Source organism: Antechinus flavipes, chromosome 1 (genome assembly GCF_016432865.1).
Source record: "Antechinus flavipes isolate AdamAnt ecotype Samford, QLD, Australia chromosome 1, AdamAnt_v2, whole genome shotgun sequence".
Lineage (NCBI taxonomy): Eukaryota > Metazoa > Chordata > Mammalia > Dasyuromorphia > Dasyuridae > Antechinus > Antechinus flavipes.
Genome location: NC_067398.1, coordinates 652,847,579 through 652,867,800, shown reverse-complemented (window position 1 = coordinate 652,867,800; position 20,222 = coordinate 652,847,579). Strand labels below are relative to the sequence as shown.

At 40.5% G+C, this 20,222-nt stretch overlaps 2 protein-coding genes across 2 annotated transcripts in view; both read left to right on the top strand.

The window, feature by feature from the left end:
• The first annotated feature begins 673 nt into the window (after window positions 1-673).
• Window positions 674-5,173, top strand: LPAR2 (lysophosphatidic acid receptor 2). The gene is made up of 2 exons (XM_051971458.1): window positions 674-4,047; window positions 4,498-5,173. Exons 1-2 carry the CDS (start codon window positions 3,318-3,320, stop codon window positions 4,794-4,796), a joined length of 1,029 nt encoding a protein of 342 aa, XP_051827418.1. The 5' UTR covers window positions 674-3,317; the 3' UTR covers window positions 4,797-5,173.
• Window positions 5,174-6,359: 1,186 nt separating this feature from the next.
• Window positions 6,360-20,222, top strand: part of PBX4 (PBX homeobox 4) — a 61,818-nt gene continuing 47,955 nt past the window's right edge. The window contains exons 1-2 of the mRNA XM_051971443.1: window positions 6,360-6,697; window positions 15,494-15,567. Coding sequence (XP_051827403.1) covers window positions 6,435-6,697; window positions 15,494-15,567 — 337 coding nt within the window. The 5' untranslated portion in view covers window positions 6,360-6,434. The remainder of the gene's footprint in view (window positions 6,698-15,493; window positions 15,568-20,222) is intronic.

Genomic DNA, 20,222 nt, shown 5'->3' with positions numbered 1-20,222 from the left:
AAGTGAGGCAAGACAAAGGGAGAAGGGGGCACCTGAGGTGCCAGACTAAGAGGAAACACCCTCTCCACCCCAGCCCTACCTCAGAGGGAAGCTGTGGAGCAAATTTCTCCACCCTTAATTCAACAAGCATTTTTAAGTTTCTTAGTGTAACAGTAACTTGCTTACGGTTACAAAGACAAAAAAAAAGGAAATGCACCTTGCCCACCAACTGCTTCCTTTCTACATAAAAATAAAGTATAAAAGAGGCCGTCTAGGAGCTCTTCCACAGGTAGGCAATCATACTTGCCTCGGGCTCGGGCCAGGGCCAGGACCCGAGAAGTTGGGCAGGGCCGAGATTCTGTAGAAATCTCTGGGACCCGCCTCCTGCTTTCAGTCCCGCCCGCTCGCCCTGGCCCCGCCCATAGGGCCGCACGCGGAGAAACCGGCTCCAGGTGGTCTCAGGTCTCTGGCTCTGGGGTGGAGGGGGTTCCGGGCGACCGGGGGGGGGCCCAGTAGCTGAGGTGGGGGGGTTGTGGGTGGGGGGCTTGGTGAATTGGGCCCCGCGACGGGCCCGGGACGAGAGAGAGTGTTGTAGGCGACTTGATTGGGTGGGGAGGGGGCTCAGTGGCGGGCCCGGGATGGGAGAGAGGGCCGGAAGGGCTTTGTGAGGGGCGGGTCTGGGGAGAGAGCGCCGAGGCCGCCCGGTCCTGAGCCGGGACTCTGCTCCTAGGAATTGGAGCTTTCCTTGCAAGCTGGATTTGAACGGGAAGGGGCGGTGGTGGGGGGCCCTCTTTGGCATCCTGGCCGATGGAGCTGGTGGGAGGAAGGTCCAGATGACTGCGAAGAGTTGGAGGAGGGGGATGGAGGAATGGAGGAGTGTGGGAAAAGTTAGGGGTTAGGAGGCGGGCACCTCGTTTGGGGCTGTTAGGCGGGAGCTGAGTTTCTGAAAAGGCTTGGGATGTTTGCTAGGTGCTAAATGGGAGAGGAGAGAACGGGAGCCCACGGAGTTTTTAGTGTTGGGAAAGGGGGTGAAGCCGTTGATTGTTACGGGGCTAAAGCTGCCTGCTGACCAGAGAGAGAGAGAGAGAGACAGTATGTGTGTGTGTGTTTGTGTTTTGTGTGTGACGCGGGATCTTGGGGGTAGCAAAAAACCTAGCCTAACAAGACTTTTGCCTAGAGATAGACCCCCCCTTCCCCCCAGTACCAGAGCTGCCATCAGCCCTTTTTTGATGAAGGGGGTTCCTGTTGTTTCAGGCCCAACTGCTTATTGCTCCTGGGGGTCTTTGGGGAGGCCCCCATTCTCTATGTGTATGTGTATGAGAGCTTCTATTATCTCCCTCATTCTAAGGCAGCAGCTGGAGATGTCTGCTTCCCTCTCCCCCACCCCGCCCCTCCCTTCCCGCTTGCCTCCTCTCCATATCTCCTTGTTCCCAGCAGAGGCCAGTCACCTCCTTTTGGAAACTTCTTTCAGTTTTCATGACATTACTCAAGATTCTCCTTATGACTGTTCCTTCTCTTTTGCTGAATCTTTGCTGTAGGTGTACTCTTTGGCTCTGCCTTGGGCTTTGTTTTTTCTGTATACACTTTCCTTTGATGATCTCACTAGCTCTCCTGGGTTCAGTTCTATGAAAATGTTTCCTAAATTTAATATATCCAGTCTTGGTTTTTATTTTGAGCTTTGTTCTTATATCCAGCCAACTTTTTATTGATATATCTAATTGGATTCTCAAACTCAAATATGTCCAGAATAGCACCACCTCTACCCCTACCCCCTACTCTTTTCAATTTTCTATCATCCAAGTCACACTCCCAATCTTAATTTCACTCTGGAATCCTCTCATTCTAATTATCCATTCTGTCACCAAATCCTACCATTTCCTCTTTTACTAAATCCCTTGTAAATGTCCCCTTTTCTCTCCTGCTTGCAGCCAGCAGCATCATGATGCAGGCCCTCATTACCTCTCAGTGCTATTGGTTGGTCTTTCTGCTTCAAGTTTCTCCCCATTCCAATCCATGTTTCACACAAATATGAGTGATTTTCACTCTCATACACACTCAAAATTCTTAACTGCTCCCTTGTATCGCCAGTCTTTTGTTTCCCAATTAAGGCCCTTTACAACCTAGCCCCCTTCCTACTTTTCCAATCTTCACACTTTCTCTCTGGATCTCAGCCTATTTGTCAACCTACACAAACTCCTTTTCTTATCTCTGTATTTGTGCTTGATGTCCCCCATGCGTCGAATGCTTTCTCTCATCTCTTCTAAGGTTCTCTTATGTTTAACTTACATATTGTTTAGTCATTCAGTCGTGCCCAATTCTTTGTGACTTTGTGAACCGCAGCATACCAGTGCTGTCTGTGGGGGTTTTCTTGGCAAAGATACTAGAATGGTTTGCTATTTCCTTCTCCAGTGGATTAAGGCAAACAGGTTACGTGATTTGCCTGTGTCATACAACTAATAAGTATCTGAAACCAGATCTTCTGACTTCATTTGAACTCAGATCTTCTGGTGTGCCCAGGACTCTTATCCACTGAACCACTAACTGCCTCCAACTTGCATATGCCCTATTTTATGTGTTATCTTCATTATATATTTATGTTGACTACTGGGACTGTTTTGCCTTTGTTTAATCCCAGAAATGATTTCAGTGCCTGGCACATAGTAAGTACTGAATCAGGACTTGATTGGTTGCCTTCTAAATGCAAAGGTACTTAAGCTGATCTTGAGTGGTAGTGGTCTTTTCTCATAGAAGTGATCACTAACTGATCTTTTCCTTTTTAAACACTATCACATTCTATGTGTTCCCACATCATTTCTTTTTTTTTTTTTTTAATTAAAGCTTTTATTTACAAAACATATGCACGGGTGATTTTTCAACATTGACCCTTGTAAAATTTTGTTTTTCCCTCTTTACCCCTATTTCTTCCCCTAGATGGCAGGTAGTCTAATACATGTTAAATACCACATGATTTCTTTAATTGCTTACCCTTACTGTCCCTCACCTTTGTCTCCCACTCATTTTTCCCTTCTCTGGTTATCCAACCTCCTATCCTGTGTCTCGTGACCACTGCTGCCTCTTCCATGAATTTTCACTGAGTCAACCGCTATTTCCTCAGACTTTTTCATTGACTGGTCTCCCTCTGACATTGATCACCCTAACTGCCCTTCATCTCTCTCCTTTCAATAGCCAACCCCTCTGTCTCCTGTCATCTCACCGACTGACCTCTGCCTCTCCCATGTCTCCACACTTTAAGCCTCTTAGTCCTCCCAGTGACGACCCTCGTCCCTCTGTCTTTACTGACCACTAGCTTCTTATGTCCTCAGGCTTTGACTGCAGTCATGGATCACTGTTATGATAATGAATCTGTGAGCTTCTTCTACAACCACAGTGGAAAGCATCTGAGTCTGCACTGGCAGCCCAGGGATGTGGTAATGGTGGTCCTGGGGCTTACAGTCAGCGTAGTGGTTCTGCTGACTAACCTGCTAGTCATTGTGGCCATCGTTTCCAACCGGCGGCTACACCTACCCATTTATTATCTGCTAGGAAACTTGGCTGCGGCCGATCTGTTTGCAGGATTGGCCTACCTGTTCCTCATGCTGCACACAGGTCCTCGCACCGCCCAGCTCTCAGTGAAGGTCTGGTTTTTGCGGCAGGGCCTGCTGGATGCTAGCCTCAGTGCTTCTGTTGTCAACCTACTGGCCATTGCGGTAGAGCGGCACCGCAGTGTCATGGCAGTGCAGCCACTGAGCCTCTTACCCCGGGGCCGTGTGCTGTTGCTCATGGCTGGCAGTTGGGTAGTTGCACTGGGCCTGGCACTTTTGCCCTCCTACTGGAACTGCTTGTGTAACCTGGACCACTGTGCCCGCCTGGCCCCGCTCTACAGCCGCACCTTCCTGACTGCCTGGGCCCTTGGCAACCTGCTGGCCTTCCTGCTTATGGCAGCTGTCTATGCACGCATCTTCCTCTATGTTCGAAGGCGCATGAATCGCATGTCACAACACGCTGGCTTCCACCCGCGCTACCGTGAGACCACAATTGCTCTAGTCAAGACAGTGGTCATTATTCTGGGTGAGGGAACTTTGTCTACGACATGGACCTCCTCCCTTTCAGTAACTAGCTCCCTCCCACTGACTGGCCCATTTATCCACTCCCTCACCACTTACCACTGACTGCCCTTCCCCCCAAAAGTAATCTTCCCTCTCCAACTCATTAGAGTCACCCTCCCAACTCCCTTCTGATTGAGCCACTGCTAACTATGACAATGTCCTCCTTTAAGAGTTGGACTGCCCCTCACACTTCTAGTGACCTACCTTCTTCTCTGACAGTGATTGACCATGTGGCAGTTATGATTGATTTCCCCTTTCTCCTGAAAGTGACTGGTTTCAATGAAACCCCTCTCGAGTGATTGGTACTCTATAAATAACCAAGCTACCCCAAGTGACCAAATCCTTCAGAATGAGCAACATCTTGACTGAGCCCACACTGACAACCATTAACTACTCTGCTCTTTGTCCCTAGGGGCATTTGTGGTCTGCTGGACACCTGGCCAAGTGGTATTGCTTCTAGATGGGCTGGGCTGTGAGTCATGCGACGTGTTAGCTGTGGAGAAGTACTTCCTGCTTTTGGCTGAGGCGAACTCCCTGGTCAACCCTGTTGTGTATTCGTGCCGGGATGCTGAGATGCGCAGCACCTTCCGTCGCCTACTCTGTGGCTGCTTGAGGAGCTCTTCCCGTCACATGCCCCGAAATGGGCCAAAACCTGGAATGAGGGTCAGTCTCCCTGACAGCGGCCACCCCTTGGTTGATTCCTCCCTTTAGCTGTCTACACCAATGGGACAGGACGGATAACTGTGACTGTGATGAGAAATGACTGCTGTGAACTGGGGTAATGAATAGCAAACTGCTTCTAAGGCAAGCTGAGACTTAACCCCTTCGAATTTGATGAAACTGACTACTGTGGCTTATAGACTCAAGATCAGGGCCAGTATTTCCCATTGCTTGCCTTGATGTAATCCTAGAGTTGTCTGAAGCCCTCCCCTTCCTCCCCACCTCATGGGGAGAAGAGAGATGCTGTTATGTGACAATTTTACAAACACTTGAAGGCTGGGATAGGGTTCCTTTCAATTCTTGGTTTGGACACTGTGGATGTGCTGCCTAGATCAAAGGATTAATTAATAAGGACCATGGATTCATAATCTGATTGGATCTGATTCTGTGGGGAAAATAGGTGATTGAAGTTCTGCCTGTTCTTTTCTAACCCCTCCCCATAGACCAGAGCTGGGAATCTGCTTTCCCTACCCTCCTCCTCCACTGACTGAAGCCTTCCCTGAATTGACCAAAACGAAAGTATTTCTGGCCCTTCATTAGATATGGGACTGCCCTGCCCCCAATCCAATCTCCCTTCTTTTCCTGTGGGTGGTCTGTCTCCTAATCCACAATTAAGGGTTATATCCTTTTATCTTATTGGTCCCCTTGGAAACCAGGGGCCTCCAGTTTCCAAAGGGTGTGACCCTTCAAAGCACTCAGCGATGGGCACTCAGCCCAGCAAAGAGAAAGATTCTCCATCTTGCTTTGTTTAAGAGCAATCACTCTCTGTGATAGTCTGAGAAGGGAGGGTGCTTAGGGAGGAGGTAGGGAAGGGGGAGTGGATGCAAGCCCACTGTCCTTTGCTTCACAGCCATTTGAGGCCAGACTCTCCTGGATGCTTCTCTAGGGACAGAAATGATAAGCTCCTCCAAGAGCCCTGGGACTCCTTCCCAGTAGAACAGCCAACAAGCCCTTCCCATGGCGCCACCTCTGAGTCCCTGGAGTCATCCCTGGAAGGAACCTCAGTTTGCCCCAAGGGACAGCCAGCTCTATCCCAACTTGGGTTTGGGGCTCAGCCTCTTCTAGTTTAGCACACGTTGGGGGCTCAGTATCCCTTAACCGAGCCTCCCATTAGGACCGAGTTCAGCCTTCCCCAGCCCAGCGTCAGTTGGAGGCTCAGCCCCCAATTCTAGTCTAGCCCCAGATTGGGAGTTTATTTCCCCCAACCCTGCCTCAGATTAGGATTCAGCCTCCTCCATCCCAGGATCAATTTGGGGCTCAGCCTCCTCCAGCCTCAAAATGTGGTTTCGCCTGTGAGGGGCCGGGTAGGGATATCTGAGGGTGGGACGTGGGGCGGGCAGCGCAGAAGCCGAGGCTTGGACCCTCCTAGAGGAGGGCGGGGGCAGGAGGCTGTTGCCCTGGTAATGGAGCCAGCGGCCTCCCTGCGGCGAGGGGCGTGGCCGGGGGGCGGACTCGCGCTGGCGCGCGCCGCGGGGGCGGAAAGCGGCCGGCTGGGGGCGGGGCCATGCGCGCGCCCCCGCGGCGGGGCCTGTCGGAGCGCGCGAGGCGGTCGCGAGGCGCGGGGCTGTTGGTCCCCGACTACGCCGCCGGAGGCCCCGCGGGCGCCCCCTCCCTCAGCACCTCCGGGCCATGGACGACCCGTCCCGGCTGCTGGCGGCGGCGGCGGCGGCGGCTGCAGCCACGCACCCCGTGGGGGCGCTCTCCGGGATCCCGCCCCTGCCCCTGCCGCCACCCGACGCCGAGGAGCTGGAGCCCGCGGCCCCGCACCGCCTCCCGCCACCGCCGGGGGCCCCACCACCCGCTCCGGGACCCGGCCCGCACCAGGACACGGGCGACATCCTGCAGCAGATCATGGCCATCACCGATCAGAGCCTGGACGAAGCGCAGGCCCGGTACGGGAGAAGGGGAGGGGCTGCGTGGAGGGAATGGGTGGGGGAGGGGGGAACGTGGGGCGCGGAGGTCGGAAAGGGTCCGGCCGAGGTGGGGGAGGGGGAAAGTCCGGAGCCTAGGAGCCTAGTTATACGTCTCTGGTCCTGCGACTGCCGGTGGGGATGAAGTCCGGAATGAATTGAGTAGGAGCAGAGCTCCGGGCTGGGTTCACCACTGCTCTCGGAGGTGGAAGGTGGACGAGTAATGAGTTTTCCCAAACTTTATTTCCCCCGGCGCCCAGGTGGGAAATCCAACACCACGAGTGTCCTCTCCCCCTCTTTACCCTAAAGGAGAGTTAGCAAAGCACGAGAAAGTCTGCCTAGAACATCCTCGGAGGTGCTTAATAAATAAATGCTTCCTAACGTGAGCTCTCTTGGAGTCGGGGAACTGCCTCTTGCCTTTCTTTGTATTCCCATCACTTAACGTGGTGTCTGGTATATAATAGGCACTTAATAAATGCGCCTTAATAAATGGCTTAAGAGCTCTGGATACAGAACCCGAGATGTCCTCCAGCAGGACAACATGTTGAACACGGACCTACGACCCTCAGTGCCAACATTCCTTATCCGTCCCTTTTACCGAGTGTCATTGGGTAGGTACCGTGTGATGGATTTATGGGAAAACAAGAACGAGAATCTACACAGAAGGAAGAATGGAAGGGACAAATAACGTATTTCCCCCAAATATCAAAGTATGTTAGCATGTAACAGTTCCCTTCAATTCTTCAGTGGATCCCTGGTTTCATCCATGTGGATACTCCCTTCAGCAGTAAGATCAAAACTCAGCCACGCCTTTTCATTTTACCTTTTGAGTCATTCATAAATGTTGTTTTACCCAACTAGGTGTTTTTGACACAAACTGCTAACTGTATAACTTTGAACTAGTCTTAGTGCTCCTGGAGGCATTAAGTAACAAAATCGGAGAACCAAAGTGGGAGGGTATTGTTTTCTATTTAAAGTTTAAAATGGGGAGGTGAGGGAAAGATTTCATCCCTCTTCTTCAATTTGGATCGACAATTAGGTTATATGCCCTTTAGAATTGTTATAGTATTCCTCCTGAATGTTTATGAAACAGTTCCTTTTGACAATGGAAGTAAACAATTTCCAAATGAACTGTTCATTTTAGGTAATGAATGACCTCGCAAAGGTGTAAAGGAATGTGCACTTAACTGGAGCCCAGAATAAATTGTTCTATTTTAGATCCAGTCCACTTCAAAGCTCTTGTTTCCATGGTACATTAAAGAATTTTCATAAATATCATTTCAGAAGGGCGACTAGGAATTTAGTTTTAATAGTTTTGTTAAATCTTGGTGCCTTTACAGCACTTTCCCCCACATTTTTCCCCTAGCTTCCACTCTTGCTAACTGATAATAATAATAACTTTTTAAAAATTAAAACTTTTTATTTACAAAACATATGCATGAGTAATTTTTCAGCATTGACCCTTGCAAAACCTTGTGTTCCAAATTTCCCCCTCCTTCCTCCATTCTCTCCCCTAGATGACAAATAATCCCCATGTTAAATATGTTAAAATATATGTTAAATCCAGTATATGTATACATATATTTATACAGTTATCTAGCTGCACAAGAAAAATTGGATCAAAGAAGGGAAAAAAAAAAAAACTTGGAAAGAAAACAAAGTGCAAGCAAATAACAAAAAGAGTGAAAATGCTATGTTGTGGTCCACACTCAGTTCCCACAGTCCTCTGTGGATGTAGATGAATGATAACTTCTTTAAGCTTTACAAAGTGCCTTTTTGTTATAGGACTAACTCGCTCACTCCATTCTTTTCAGAACAAGGGGACATTTTCTTGCCAGTAAATGAGATAAAGCTAATTTTAAACATGCTTTTTTTCCTGAAAAACTTTTGTCTGAATATTCAGTATGTAATACACAGCCTTATTTATTGAAATAAATTTAAAGTAAATTAGCCTAGTCAATAGGTAATGAATTTGAGCATTTTAAGGCTGTTCAGACTAGATTTAAATCAAATTGACACCAGTAACTTAAACTAAAAAATGCCTTCAGCAAGTAGAGGTTTGTTGAAATAACTTTTTGCTACTAGAGACTAGAATGTTGACATAGGTAAAGAACAGGGATCCTTGAAATCTCTAGGTTTGGAATAGTTGAAGAGTGAGGATTGTAAATGAGAATTGAAGAATGAGAAGCCTAACAGAAAAAGAAGTTGGGAGCTGCAGTAGCATGTTGGAGTTCAAGGATTACATCAGGGTCTTTTGGAAGCCCTACGTCCTGCCATCTCAGTGATTGTATTACAGAATCATTGTGCTTATCCTAAAGTGTCTTCTCACATTGAATCTGGCTCAGAAGCCCTTCTGTCATTTCTAAATTACCTCTGTCCATATATATATATATATATATATAGTTGCTTAATTAATAACTTATAGAATGCTGCCAGACTTGGAGTTCATTTATTTAATCTTCAGAAAATGGAATTGTAATGGAAGGAAGCTGACAGATCAGAAAGATCTGAGTTTGGATTTCCCCTTTGACATTGACTCTGAGATTATGGACAAGTCATTTATAACCTCTGTTATGATTTCTTCATCTATAAAATGGGAATTATGATACCTGTAATAATTAAATTACAAAGGTGTTGAAAAGCCCAAATGAGAGAATATGTTGAGTACTTTGAAAACTTTAATGCATTGAGGCAGCTGGGGCAAAGTAGGTGGAGTGCCAGTTCTGGTATCAGGAAGAGCTGAGTTAAAATCCAGTCTGAGACTCTTTGTAACTCTAATCTTGGACAAGTCATTTGCCTGTGTCTGTCTCCTCAATTGTAAAAGGGGAAATAATAACAGCATCTACCTCCTAGGGTAGTAGGAAGCGAAGGAGATAATAATTTGTAAAGTGCTTAATGCATAAATGTCAAGGATTGATCTAGTCTGAATGCTTTGAGAAATGTTAAAAGGGAGAAATCACTTTCACTTAGAATGGGGATAGAGATCAGGAAAAGCTTTATGTAAGAAGTGGCTCTTGAGAGAAGCATTGTACAAAAAGAGATGTTTGTGTAGAGGAGGAAATGGTAAAGACTAGAGAATGCATTCCAGGCATGGTAGGTAATATGAACCAAGGAATAGAGATGGGAAACTATAAGACAGTGATGAGGATGGAAAGTCAACTAATGTTTATCCAATTGAGAAGCTTTGAGCAATGGTACTCAATAGTATTATTACTGTTTACATAGAATGAGTTGCCTAGTTCTTTAATATGAAAGTTGAAAGATTGATTTGTGATGTTCTTGTATATTGTGATGTTCTTCGGTGTTTAATAAACTAATCACAAGAGTCCATATTGATATTATTTTGTGTCATTTGATTAAGGTATTGTAGCTTTCTTTGCTGGTGAATGGCAGGCTTATTGAACACAAAAAATAATAAAACAATTTTTAACTTATTGTTAGTGACCAAGACATTGAACTTATGACCTGTTGTTTCATGATTTTAGTTGGTTTTAAATTCAAATAAACCAGGCTTCTTCTGTGTTGAGCTTCTCATATTAGTAATTTTTAACTATAAGTCAATACAATATCATTCCAGTAGCTAGTATGATCCTCAGTATAATAGCAAATAACTATTGAGCGATTTTTAAAGGCGTTATAGGATGAAAAATGCTTTATGAAGTACATTCATATATGTATGCTAATATATACACATATAATAGATGTGAACACATATCAAATGTTTTCTGATATTGTATGTATTATATGTATTTGGAATTCAACCTTTGGTAGATTTTGTTACTAAAAGTGGAAGACCTTTTAAAGCAAATTAATGAAACTGATGTCTCTCTGAAAACATTCATACTTTTTTTTCTTTAAAAGTTTGAAAGGAAAGTTTTCCTGAATTTTTTTTTCTTTTTGAATTGATCCTTATCATAAAAAGTTCTGTTTTCATTTAATCATAATGATTTGTAGTTTAATTAACATTTACTGGTCTCCACATTTTAGGAAAGATAATAATAAATTGATGTGTATGGAAAGGAGGGTGATAAGGATGACTACAACACAGACAAGGACTTAAGGACAAACATAATCACTTTCTTCAAAAGTTGTCTTGAAGCAAAATTTTATTCAATTCCTGTTCCAAGCAGACAGAATTAGGACAAATGAATAAAGTTACAGGGAGGCAAATTTTGACTCAATATTAAAAGACACTTCCAGATACTTAGAACTGAACAAAAACAGAATGTGCTGCATTGGAAAATAGAAAATTGCTTGTCCATTAAGGTCTATAAATCTTAATGGCTTATTGTGTGTAAAGTCAGGAATTCCAATTTGAAGTTGAGATTTACTAGATGACTACTGAGATTATGATTCTGATCTTTTGTTTTGCTTGCCTGTGGCTTAATTTCTAATCTTTTAAAATCTGGATTCAATTTTAATTTGTAAATTGGAAATATTAAATAAATATATAAAGTTATTTTCTTTATCTTCTTAAATGCAGTACCCAAATGAATTGTATGCATATTTGTATTCATTTGTAAGTGATCATAGGCTTTAGAGCTGAAGTAGGCCTTAAAGTCTGTGGAAGTGTGAAATTTAAAAAATATAAATTGTAATTATAGTAACCAAAAAAAGAATGGTGGACTTAGTATCCAAGTTAAAATCCTAGCTCATTATTTAATATCTGTGTACCCTTGGGCAAATCACTTAACTTGTCTTCTGGGCCTCAGTTTCCTCATCTTTGAGATAGGAAGTTGGAACTTACGGCTTCTGATGCCCTTTCTGGTTCTAAATCTAAGATCCTGTGATAAACTTCTGTATTGGATTATTTATATTCATTTTCCTGTTCAAACAGAATTTGGGAGTAGGAGTGGGGAGCCTAATTAGGTATGGATTCTGCCTTTTTTTATTTTTGTGTACTCTGGCCTGAACATGGTACCTTATGTCTCTAGCAGAAACATAATGAATATTTGTCAAATTTAATTATTGCCTTTAGTTACGAAGGACTCCTTAGGTCCAGTCAGTTAAACACTTAAGGGAGGACAATAGCAGCCAGTAGGCTTTAGCTGTCATCTGTCTTTGTTCTCAGGCTGTTTGCTGGGTTTAGATATTGATCTTCTGTGATGTTTCTGATAACGTAATGGTTCCAGCATGGTTTGGACTGTGTTGCTTTTGGACTGTCTTTGGAAGAAATGTGGCACTTTTCTTCAATTAACACCCCCCTCCCCCTTTTTTAAATGTATTGAGATATTGTTTAAATCTAGAATCTTTGCAACAGCTCTTTAAAATTAGTGTTGAATTATTTTGGAATATAAACAAGATTGTTTGCTTCTGAAAAGTCATGTGAATGATCAGGGTTATTTAGATATATACATATATACACATACATATCACATGTTTTAAAGAAAAATGTTAAAGTACAAACCTCAAAATTGTTACATTTTTTGTTTTCTCTAAAGGCTGCCCAGTATTGGAAGAGTACCAGACCCAGAACATTTTCTTATTCACTTTCTTGATATAGAGAGGGTTTTTTTAAAGTGTGTAGCACAGACACTCTTCTAACTTATCTCTCTGACTACATTTCTCCTGTGGAGTGTTCCCTTAGCACTTAAATTTTCTATATTCTATTTTATTCTTTGTTGCTTTGCTTTGTAAATAGGGTTTTCTCTGTGAGTGTCCTTTCTTTCCAGATTTAAGCTTCTTGAGTTTAGGAGTCAGATTTTCTATTTCTTTTGATCCCTCCTACTCTAGTTTAATGCTTTGTCTCTAATAGGTACTTGTTGAAAGTTACTGACTACCTCCAGTAAAGAATCATTCATATCTAGAAAAGAGGGTAGAACATTGAAGTATTTTGTAAGATTGCATATCTTATCATCATTATTATTATTATTATTTGCTGAGGCAATTGGGTTAAGTGACTTGCCCAGGGTCACACAGGAAGTGTGAAGTGTTTGAAACCAAATTTTAACTTGGGTCCTCCTGATTTGAGGACTGGTGCTCTTTCTACTTAGCTGCTCCTGACTGCATATCTTATTTATAGAGTTGTTACCTATCTGTATTTGGAAATGTTCATCTTCACAAGTTAAATTCCCAAAACACTTTTCTTGTGTGCAGGGGAAAAAAGCAGAGTCCAGGCTAAAAATTAAAATATAAAACTCAGAATTTTATCTTAACTTTTATATTCTTAGAATAAAACATATACTTGTATTTTTGGTGGTTTTTCTGAAATGCAGATTCTATTGGTGTGTATTTAAAGTGAAAAGTGCTGATTATTTTACCCATTTAGAAGGCTATCGGGAGGAGCCTGCCCATAATTAGCTGGAACTTTGTCATAAAGATCCATAGAATATTATTCTAGTGCATCATTCTTTGTTAAGGATTTTTCATATGTTCATAAAGCTATAAGTGAGCTTAGAGATTTTCTGTCCTAAACTTCTAATTTTAGAAATGAGGAAACTAAGGAATTCTCAGAGGAATTAAGTTTTTTACCCAAGGGTACAATTAATGGCATGAAATTAGACTGGATCCCAGGTGTCCTGATTTCCCATGTCTATTTCACCAACTTGTTGACACCAGTGGCAAGATTTTTTCTCATCCTGGTCTTTCAGTGGTATTGGGAAAGCCCAGAAGGAACCTCCATTTACTTGTGCCTGCTTTGCAATTTTAAAGATAGTCTTGAAAGTTGTTTGAGAACATTGAAAGGTGCACTGCTGTGTACAGAATCCTCAAGGTTATATATGTTGGAGATTAGTACTTGAACTCAGGTCTTCCAAAATTCAAGGCCAATTCTCCATCCACTGTATCATGCTGTCTTCTCAAACGAAATTTTTAAGAGGAAGATTTATAATATAATAATGGATATTTCATATCCTTGTAGCCTCTTTCTTCTTCTCATATCTCCAGTAGTACTAAGTTATTTGTTTTATTTTAAACTAACAACAACTTATCTTCCCCTCATTGAAGTTCTACTATTTCCATCTCAAATGAAAATTTTGGGTTCCAGAAAGAAGACAATGTTGATGCAGCCTAATAATAATACCTTGTGGTCCTGACAAGAGAGAAGGGCTTAAATAAAAGCCTTGTGGACTCCACTCCCTGTCCCGATCTTTCCCCCATCTATATGTTTGGAGAGGATTGGCACCAGAAAATTGGCCACTGGGGTGATGGAAGTTTTTGATCACAGCAAATCATGAAATGGCCTACTGTGTTATGAAGTGGGGTCGCAGTCTGGCTTACTGGTAACCATATCAATGAAATCATGGAAGATTCTTCAAATATTGGAATTAACTTCCCTTCAGGTGGGCTGCTGAAATGTCAAGAACAGCAGAAAACTTATCTGAAAAGAACTGAATAACTGTTTTTATTCTTTCATGTTAAAGAGAATACATAATAACTGCTTATGCCACATCAACAGCAATTAGTAACAATTTACTCAGTTTCTTTTAGCTCTGTTCCTATTTTAGCTGTAAAATATTTAGCTGCTAAAAAGATTACATTTGTAAGTACATAGTATATACTAGCAAAGCTGGAAACAAATACTAGGGGTTTCACCTAATAAAAAAACATTTTAACATCAAAAATGTAAAATAGCTTAAAAGTTGACTTAGTTTTCACAATAGTATTTGTTAGCAATACTTGCTATCATGGCAGAGTTATAAAGAACACTAGGCTCAGAGCCTTGTGCTACAGTAACTGTTACTTCTCTAACTTTGCTTGTCTGCAAAATGATGCTAATACTCTGGATTCCTTCTCAGAGGCATTCAGGAAAAAATAGCAGCTGTATAGAGAAAACAGGAATATGAGTTATACAAGCTGATTTTAGAAAGGCCTGAAAACATTTACATGAATTGATGTTGAGCAAAATAAACAGAACTAGGAATATATTGTACACAATAATAGCAAGAATTGTGATGATCAAACTTTGAAAGACTTGGTTCATCTCAGTGGTTCAGTGAAACAAAACAATCCCAGTAGACTTAGGACAAAAAATTCCATCTTCATCCAGAGAAAGAACTAAGGAGATTGAATGTAATCAACACAGGCTGTGTTCACTTCTTTTTTCTGTTTTTTTTTTTTTTTTTTTCCTCTCCCATGGTTTTCCCTTTTGTTCTGATTTTTTTCTCCCAATATGATTCATAAAGCAATGTGTATTAAAGATAAACAAACTTATAAAAAGAAATATGAGTTATGCTTAAGGTACCATAACTTTGACACTTAAAGTACTTCAAAAGTACTTAAAACATGATTGAATACTCTGGCCATACTATAGTACTGGATCACAGCAGTGCTCTGGGAAAAGCAGGGAGAAGTGCCTGAGCTTCTTGAGCAGTAGTAAGGAGATCATTCTGACCTCAGCAGTGGTCAAGGGAAAAAGGAGTCTAGCCTCAGCATGGATGAAATTTCCATCGGTAGGAAAGTAGACTATATAAATATATTTAAAGAACATATGTAGTGTTTGATAAGTAAAATCAAGACTAAAGGAAGCTATAAATTAAGTGAACCAGTTTAGGTTGGTCTTGTTTCCCTTACCCCTACCTCCCACTCCTGGCCAGATGATATTTGCTCTCTTTATATGCAGAACTCAATAAATATTCATTTTTAATATATATTATATATTCTTATGTGCATATTATATATCTCAGTAGATGTAAGCTTCTTAAGGTAGGGGTTTTCAGTTTTGTATTTGTATCCCCAATGTCTGCCTGCAGTAGGCACTTGATAAATGTTTGATTGACTAATTTTGGACCGATATCCATCCTTTCTGTTTTTCAAGTATCCATTCAACTTTCTTTTCAGAAAACATGCTTTGAACTGCCATCGAATGAAGCCTGCTCTCTTCAGCGTGCTCTGTGAGATCAAGGAAAAGACAGGTAAGTTATTCTTTGGGGAGGAAAATTATCTGGTATGAGCCCTTTGAGTTTTACTTGACCTTTAGTTTCTGGCTAAATCTTAAAACTTATTTTAATGGCTTATCTGTAACAGCAACCTTGATATAATGGTGGTTAATACAACTTTGTTTTGAGGCAAAACAGAGAAAGAAATATTATTACCTGAGGAAAAAAAAAGGCCAGAACATGCTCTGATTTTTGGAGAGGCAGCATGTAAAAGCTGGGTTCATATAAGCTAGATTAAAAAAATATGTGTATATTTTTAAAAAACCCACTTATTTTAGCTAGAAAAACAATAGTCAAAGGGGAGGTAGGGAGAGAATTTGGAACTGAAAAATTCTTAAAAATTGTTTTTGCATGTAATTGGGGAAAAAAGTAAAACGCTAAATTTTTAAACTGAAAAGATAAATGATAGTCAAGGAGAGAGAAAACAAGATCAAATCAAGATACAGTAAAAATCGACAGTAAAAATTGTTACTTGATTTCTTAAAGAGAACTGCTCTTTCTGGGATGAATTTGCTTTGAAAGTAAGGTGTAGCTTGTGATTGGATTATGTGTCTTGAATAAAATTGTTTTGTTGAAATAGCTGGAATAGCAGAAATAAATTATGTATTCTCATTCTTGTTAAAAAGAATACAACTTGGAGCTTCCATTTGAGTTTCATATGGTAATTAAAAAACAGTTCATTTTAAAACTTTTATTTTTTAAAAAAATAAATTGCTGTCTTTTTATTTGTTCTCAAATTAAGACCTTTATCTTCCTTAGGTTGTCATTAATGGGTTGAAAATTAGCTTCTCTATTAAGCAGGTAACACAAATATCTTATTATGTGACCTCTTATGTGGTTACATTTCAGTATATTGGTTATTTAAGATGACCAAATGAACTGGAAGAACATAACACTTTCACCTTTCTGTACTTTCAAAATATATACTTATACAGGTGTGTGTGTGTGTGCGCGCGCACGTGTGCGTGTGTGTGTGTGTGTGTGTGTTTTGGTTATCTTTGATATGTTTCTAACCAGTCAGCGTATTTGGTTTTTAAAACTTTTGCATCTTGGTTACACTACATTTCTTTTGGTCTTACAGATTTGTGAATGTCTGATGACCTGTCTATCCTTTATTTAAATTATGGGGAGCAGATGTTACAGCTTCTAGCAAACAAAAGCCTTGACATATTGTAGCAGAAGGGTTAGACTTTCTTTGTGACCTAGTCACACAAGCTTCTTTTTCTATCGGTGAATTGGTTTAAAAAATGCTTGTCCCCCAAATCCCTCTCTCATACTTCCTTTGTTATCCCTTCAGCTTTCTGCATAATAGATTGGCTAAAGCAATGTTCAGGCTATTGAATAGTTAGCTTGAAAAAAGTATGAAATTTCTATTGCTTGAGAATCTGAAAAAGGGAGAAAATATTTTACTTAAAATTACACACATATGGGCACATACACATCTATGATTTAATATATATCATTTTAAAACAGTTGTCAAGATTTATTCCCTTCTCCATCACTTGATTATTTTTTAACTATTATAAAATAAAATAATGCAATGATCATCCAGCTTCCTTTTTCTTAGAATCTAATCTAGGAAATGTAGCTTTCAAGCATAGCCTGTCTCTATGAGATTGTGTGGACTTAATGGATTCATCTATTCAACTTTAGTTCATTGAATCCTTGTTTTTCTTAGTTTCTAGATTGTTGATTCCTTGAGGGTAGTGACTATTGCATGTCATTTTAATTTGTTTTACATAACTCTAAGTGCAATGCATGAATTTGTGGCTCCTTAAATGCTTTTGATGGTTACTCCTTCTGTGGGGCATTAATTGTAAAGTTTTACATTCTTGTTAAATTTAGGAGATTCAGCAGCAGGATGATAATTTGTAGCGTATACTATACAATGCTAAGTGGAGATTAGATGACACCAAACAAAATAATTCTTGCCTTTACATATCTTGTTATATTAAGAAATATTTTAATAATCGTTACATTTATAAAGAAGAAATATGCAATATAACTAGAACTCTTTATGAATTCTAAAAACTGGTTCTAATTTCTCATTTTGTTGATTGTTCATTTGTTGAAAAAAGTCAGGTTAAGAGTAATTTTCTATGAATTGAACCAGCTACACCCAGGGAAAGACCTCTGGGAGATGACTATGAACCATTACATAGGATTCCCAATCCCTCTATTTTTGTCCACCTACATTTTTGATTTCCTTCACAGGCTAATTGTACAGTATTTCAAAGTCCGACTCTTTTTATACAGCAAATTAATTGTTTGGACATATATACATATATTGTATTTAACTTATACTTTAACATATTTAACATGTATTGGTCAACCTGACATCTGGGAGAAGGGGTGGGGGGAAGGAGGGAAAAAGTTGGAACAAAAGGATTTGCAACTGTCAATACTGAAAAATTACCTATGCATATATCTTGTAAATAAAAAACTAAAAAAAACCAAAAGAGTAATTTTCTATTATAGCCTTATATAGGTAATGTAATATTACAGTATTTTTTGCTACTTGAGACAAAGAAGAGAGAGAGAGAGAAAGAGAGAGAGAAAACGCATGCACCAACTTGTTAGTATTCTAAGGACCAAAAAGAACAGTAAATTTAAATGTATCCTTAGGATGGTAGCACTCCTTTTTGATGATATCCATTTGCCTTCAGGCTAAACTCTTCTTTTTTGGGTGATACCCCACTTTTTTCTTTCACTTAGTAAGCTTGTTCAAAGCCAAATCTTTTTTTGGTAAAGAAGTAGAGGACATTATATATGCCTACAGTTATTTGTGGAGTTTACTTTCTGTTGGGAAGAAATGATATGCACTCATCTGAGTAAATGGAAACTTATCTATAAAGTAGATACAAAGTAGTGAGGGAAGAGGCCCTGATAGTTTGAGGTTTCAGAAAAGAACTTCATATAGAAGGTGGCCCCTGAGCTGAGTGTTAAAGGAAGTTAGGAATTAAGGAACAGAAATAAAGAGGGAGTACATTTCAGATATGGGGGAAAAACCGAAGGCACTACAAGGGTAAATGGAATGTTGAGTTCTGGAAACAAAAAATAGGCCAGTATAGCTGGAATGTAAAATGCAGGAAGGGTAGTAATGTGTAATAAGTCTGGACAGGTAGGATAGAACATATGAACCATTTCCAAGAAGTCTTTCTTTACTGACTCATTCTAGTTCTTGCTCTTCTACTTTGTATTGCTTTAGGCTTAACTATCTTGCTTGAAATACATTTCAAGTACTTGTTTTTGTCTTCTAGTATAGTACTGTATTTGCTGTATATTTAATCAATCAGAAATCATTTTAAGAATTATCCAGCAAAGCTTTACTTGCCAGGATTTTACTTGTGCCAAGCAAATTCTATTGTGCTGTGGTAGCATACACACAAAATAAAATGTTTTAAAGGAATTACTATAAATAATTTGTAACATAATGGAACACTTCATTTCTTGCTGACCAATTCACCATTCTTCTATGAGTAGTGTGTTAGCTTATGTAGGTCAATGTAGATTTGACTTTTATTTTATTACAGAACTTTGGTGGTATAAAATCAGTGTTTCCTGTTATTTTGGATACAAAATTGTGATCTCCAGTGCAAGTAGTATTAAACAAACTAAACTTTCTGACTCAACTCATTTGCATTTTGAGAGGCAGACTTTCTCGTTTTTTCTCAATCCTTACTCTTTTTGACCTCTCTATGGCCTTTGACACTCTTGATCATGTTTTTTTCCCCTCTAGGTTTTCATGACATTGCTTTCTCTCGGTTCTCTTCTTATCTAATCATTCCTCATTCTCTTTGGCTGTATTTTCATCTTTTCTTTTATTTATTTATTTAAAATTTTATTTACAGAGCATACCATAATTTTAATTTTTCCAACATTGACCCTTGCAAAACCTTTTGTTCCACATTTTTCCTTCCTACCTGGCAGGTAGTCCAATACATGTTAAATATGTTGAAATACATGTTAAATATATGTATACATATTTATACAGTTATCTTGCTGCACAAGAAAAATCAGATCAAAAAGGAAGGAAAAGAAAAACTGAGAAAGAAAACAAAATGCAGGCAAATAACAACAGAGAAAATGAGAATGCTATGTTGTATTCCATACTCTGTTCCCATGGTTCTCTCTCTGGGTGTAGATGGCTCTTTTCATCACTGAACAAATGGAACTGGTTTGAATCCTCTCATTGTTGAAGAGAGTCACGTCCATCAGAATTGATCATGGTATAGTCTTGTTGTTGTGTATCAATAATGATCTCCTGATTCTGCTCATTCACTTAGCATCAGTTCATGTAAACCTCTCCAAACCTCTCTGAAATCATCCTGCTGGTCATTTCTTACAGAACAATAGTACTCCTGGGGCAGCTAGGTGGCACAGTGGATAGAACACCACTCCTGAAGTCAGGAGGACCTGATTTCAAATCTGGTCTCAGATATTTAACACTTCCTAGCTGTGTGACTCTGGACAAGTCACTTAACCCCACTTACCTCAGCAAAATAATAGAATTCCATAGCATTCATATACCACAATTTATTCAGCCATTCTCCAATTGATAGGTACCCACTCAGTTTTCCAGTTTCTTGCCACTACAAAGAGGGCTGCCACAAACATTTTTGCACATGTAG

Coding starts and splice junctions, on each gene's coding strand:
- LPAR2 (XM_051971458.1), top strand. CDS start 3,318: ATGGATCACTGTTATGATAATGAATCTGTGAGCTTCTTCTACAACCAC. Junction 4,048..4,497: donor GACAGTGGTCATTATTCTGG/GTGAGGGAACTT, acceptor CTTTGTCCCTAG/GGGCATTTGTGGTCTGCTGG.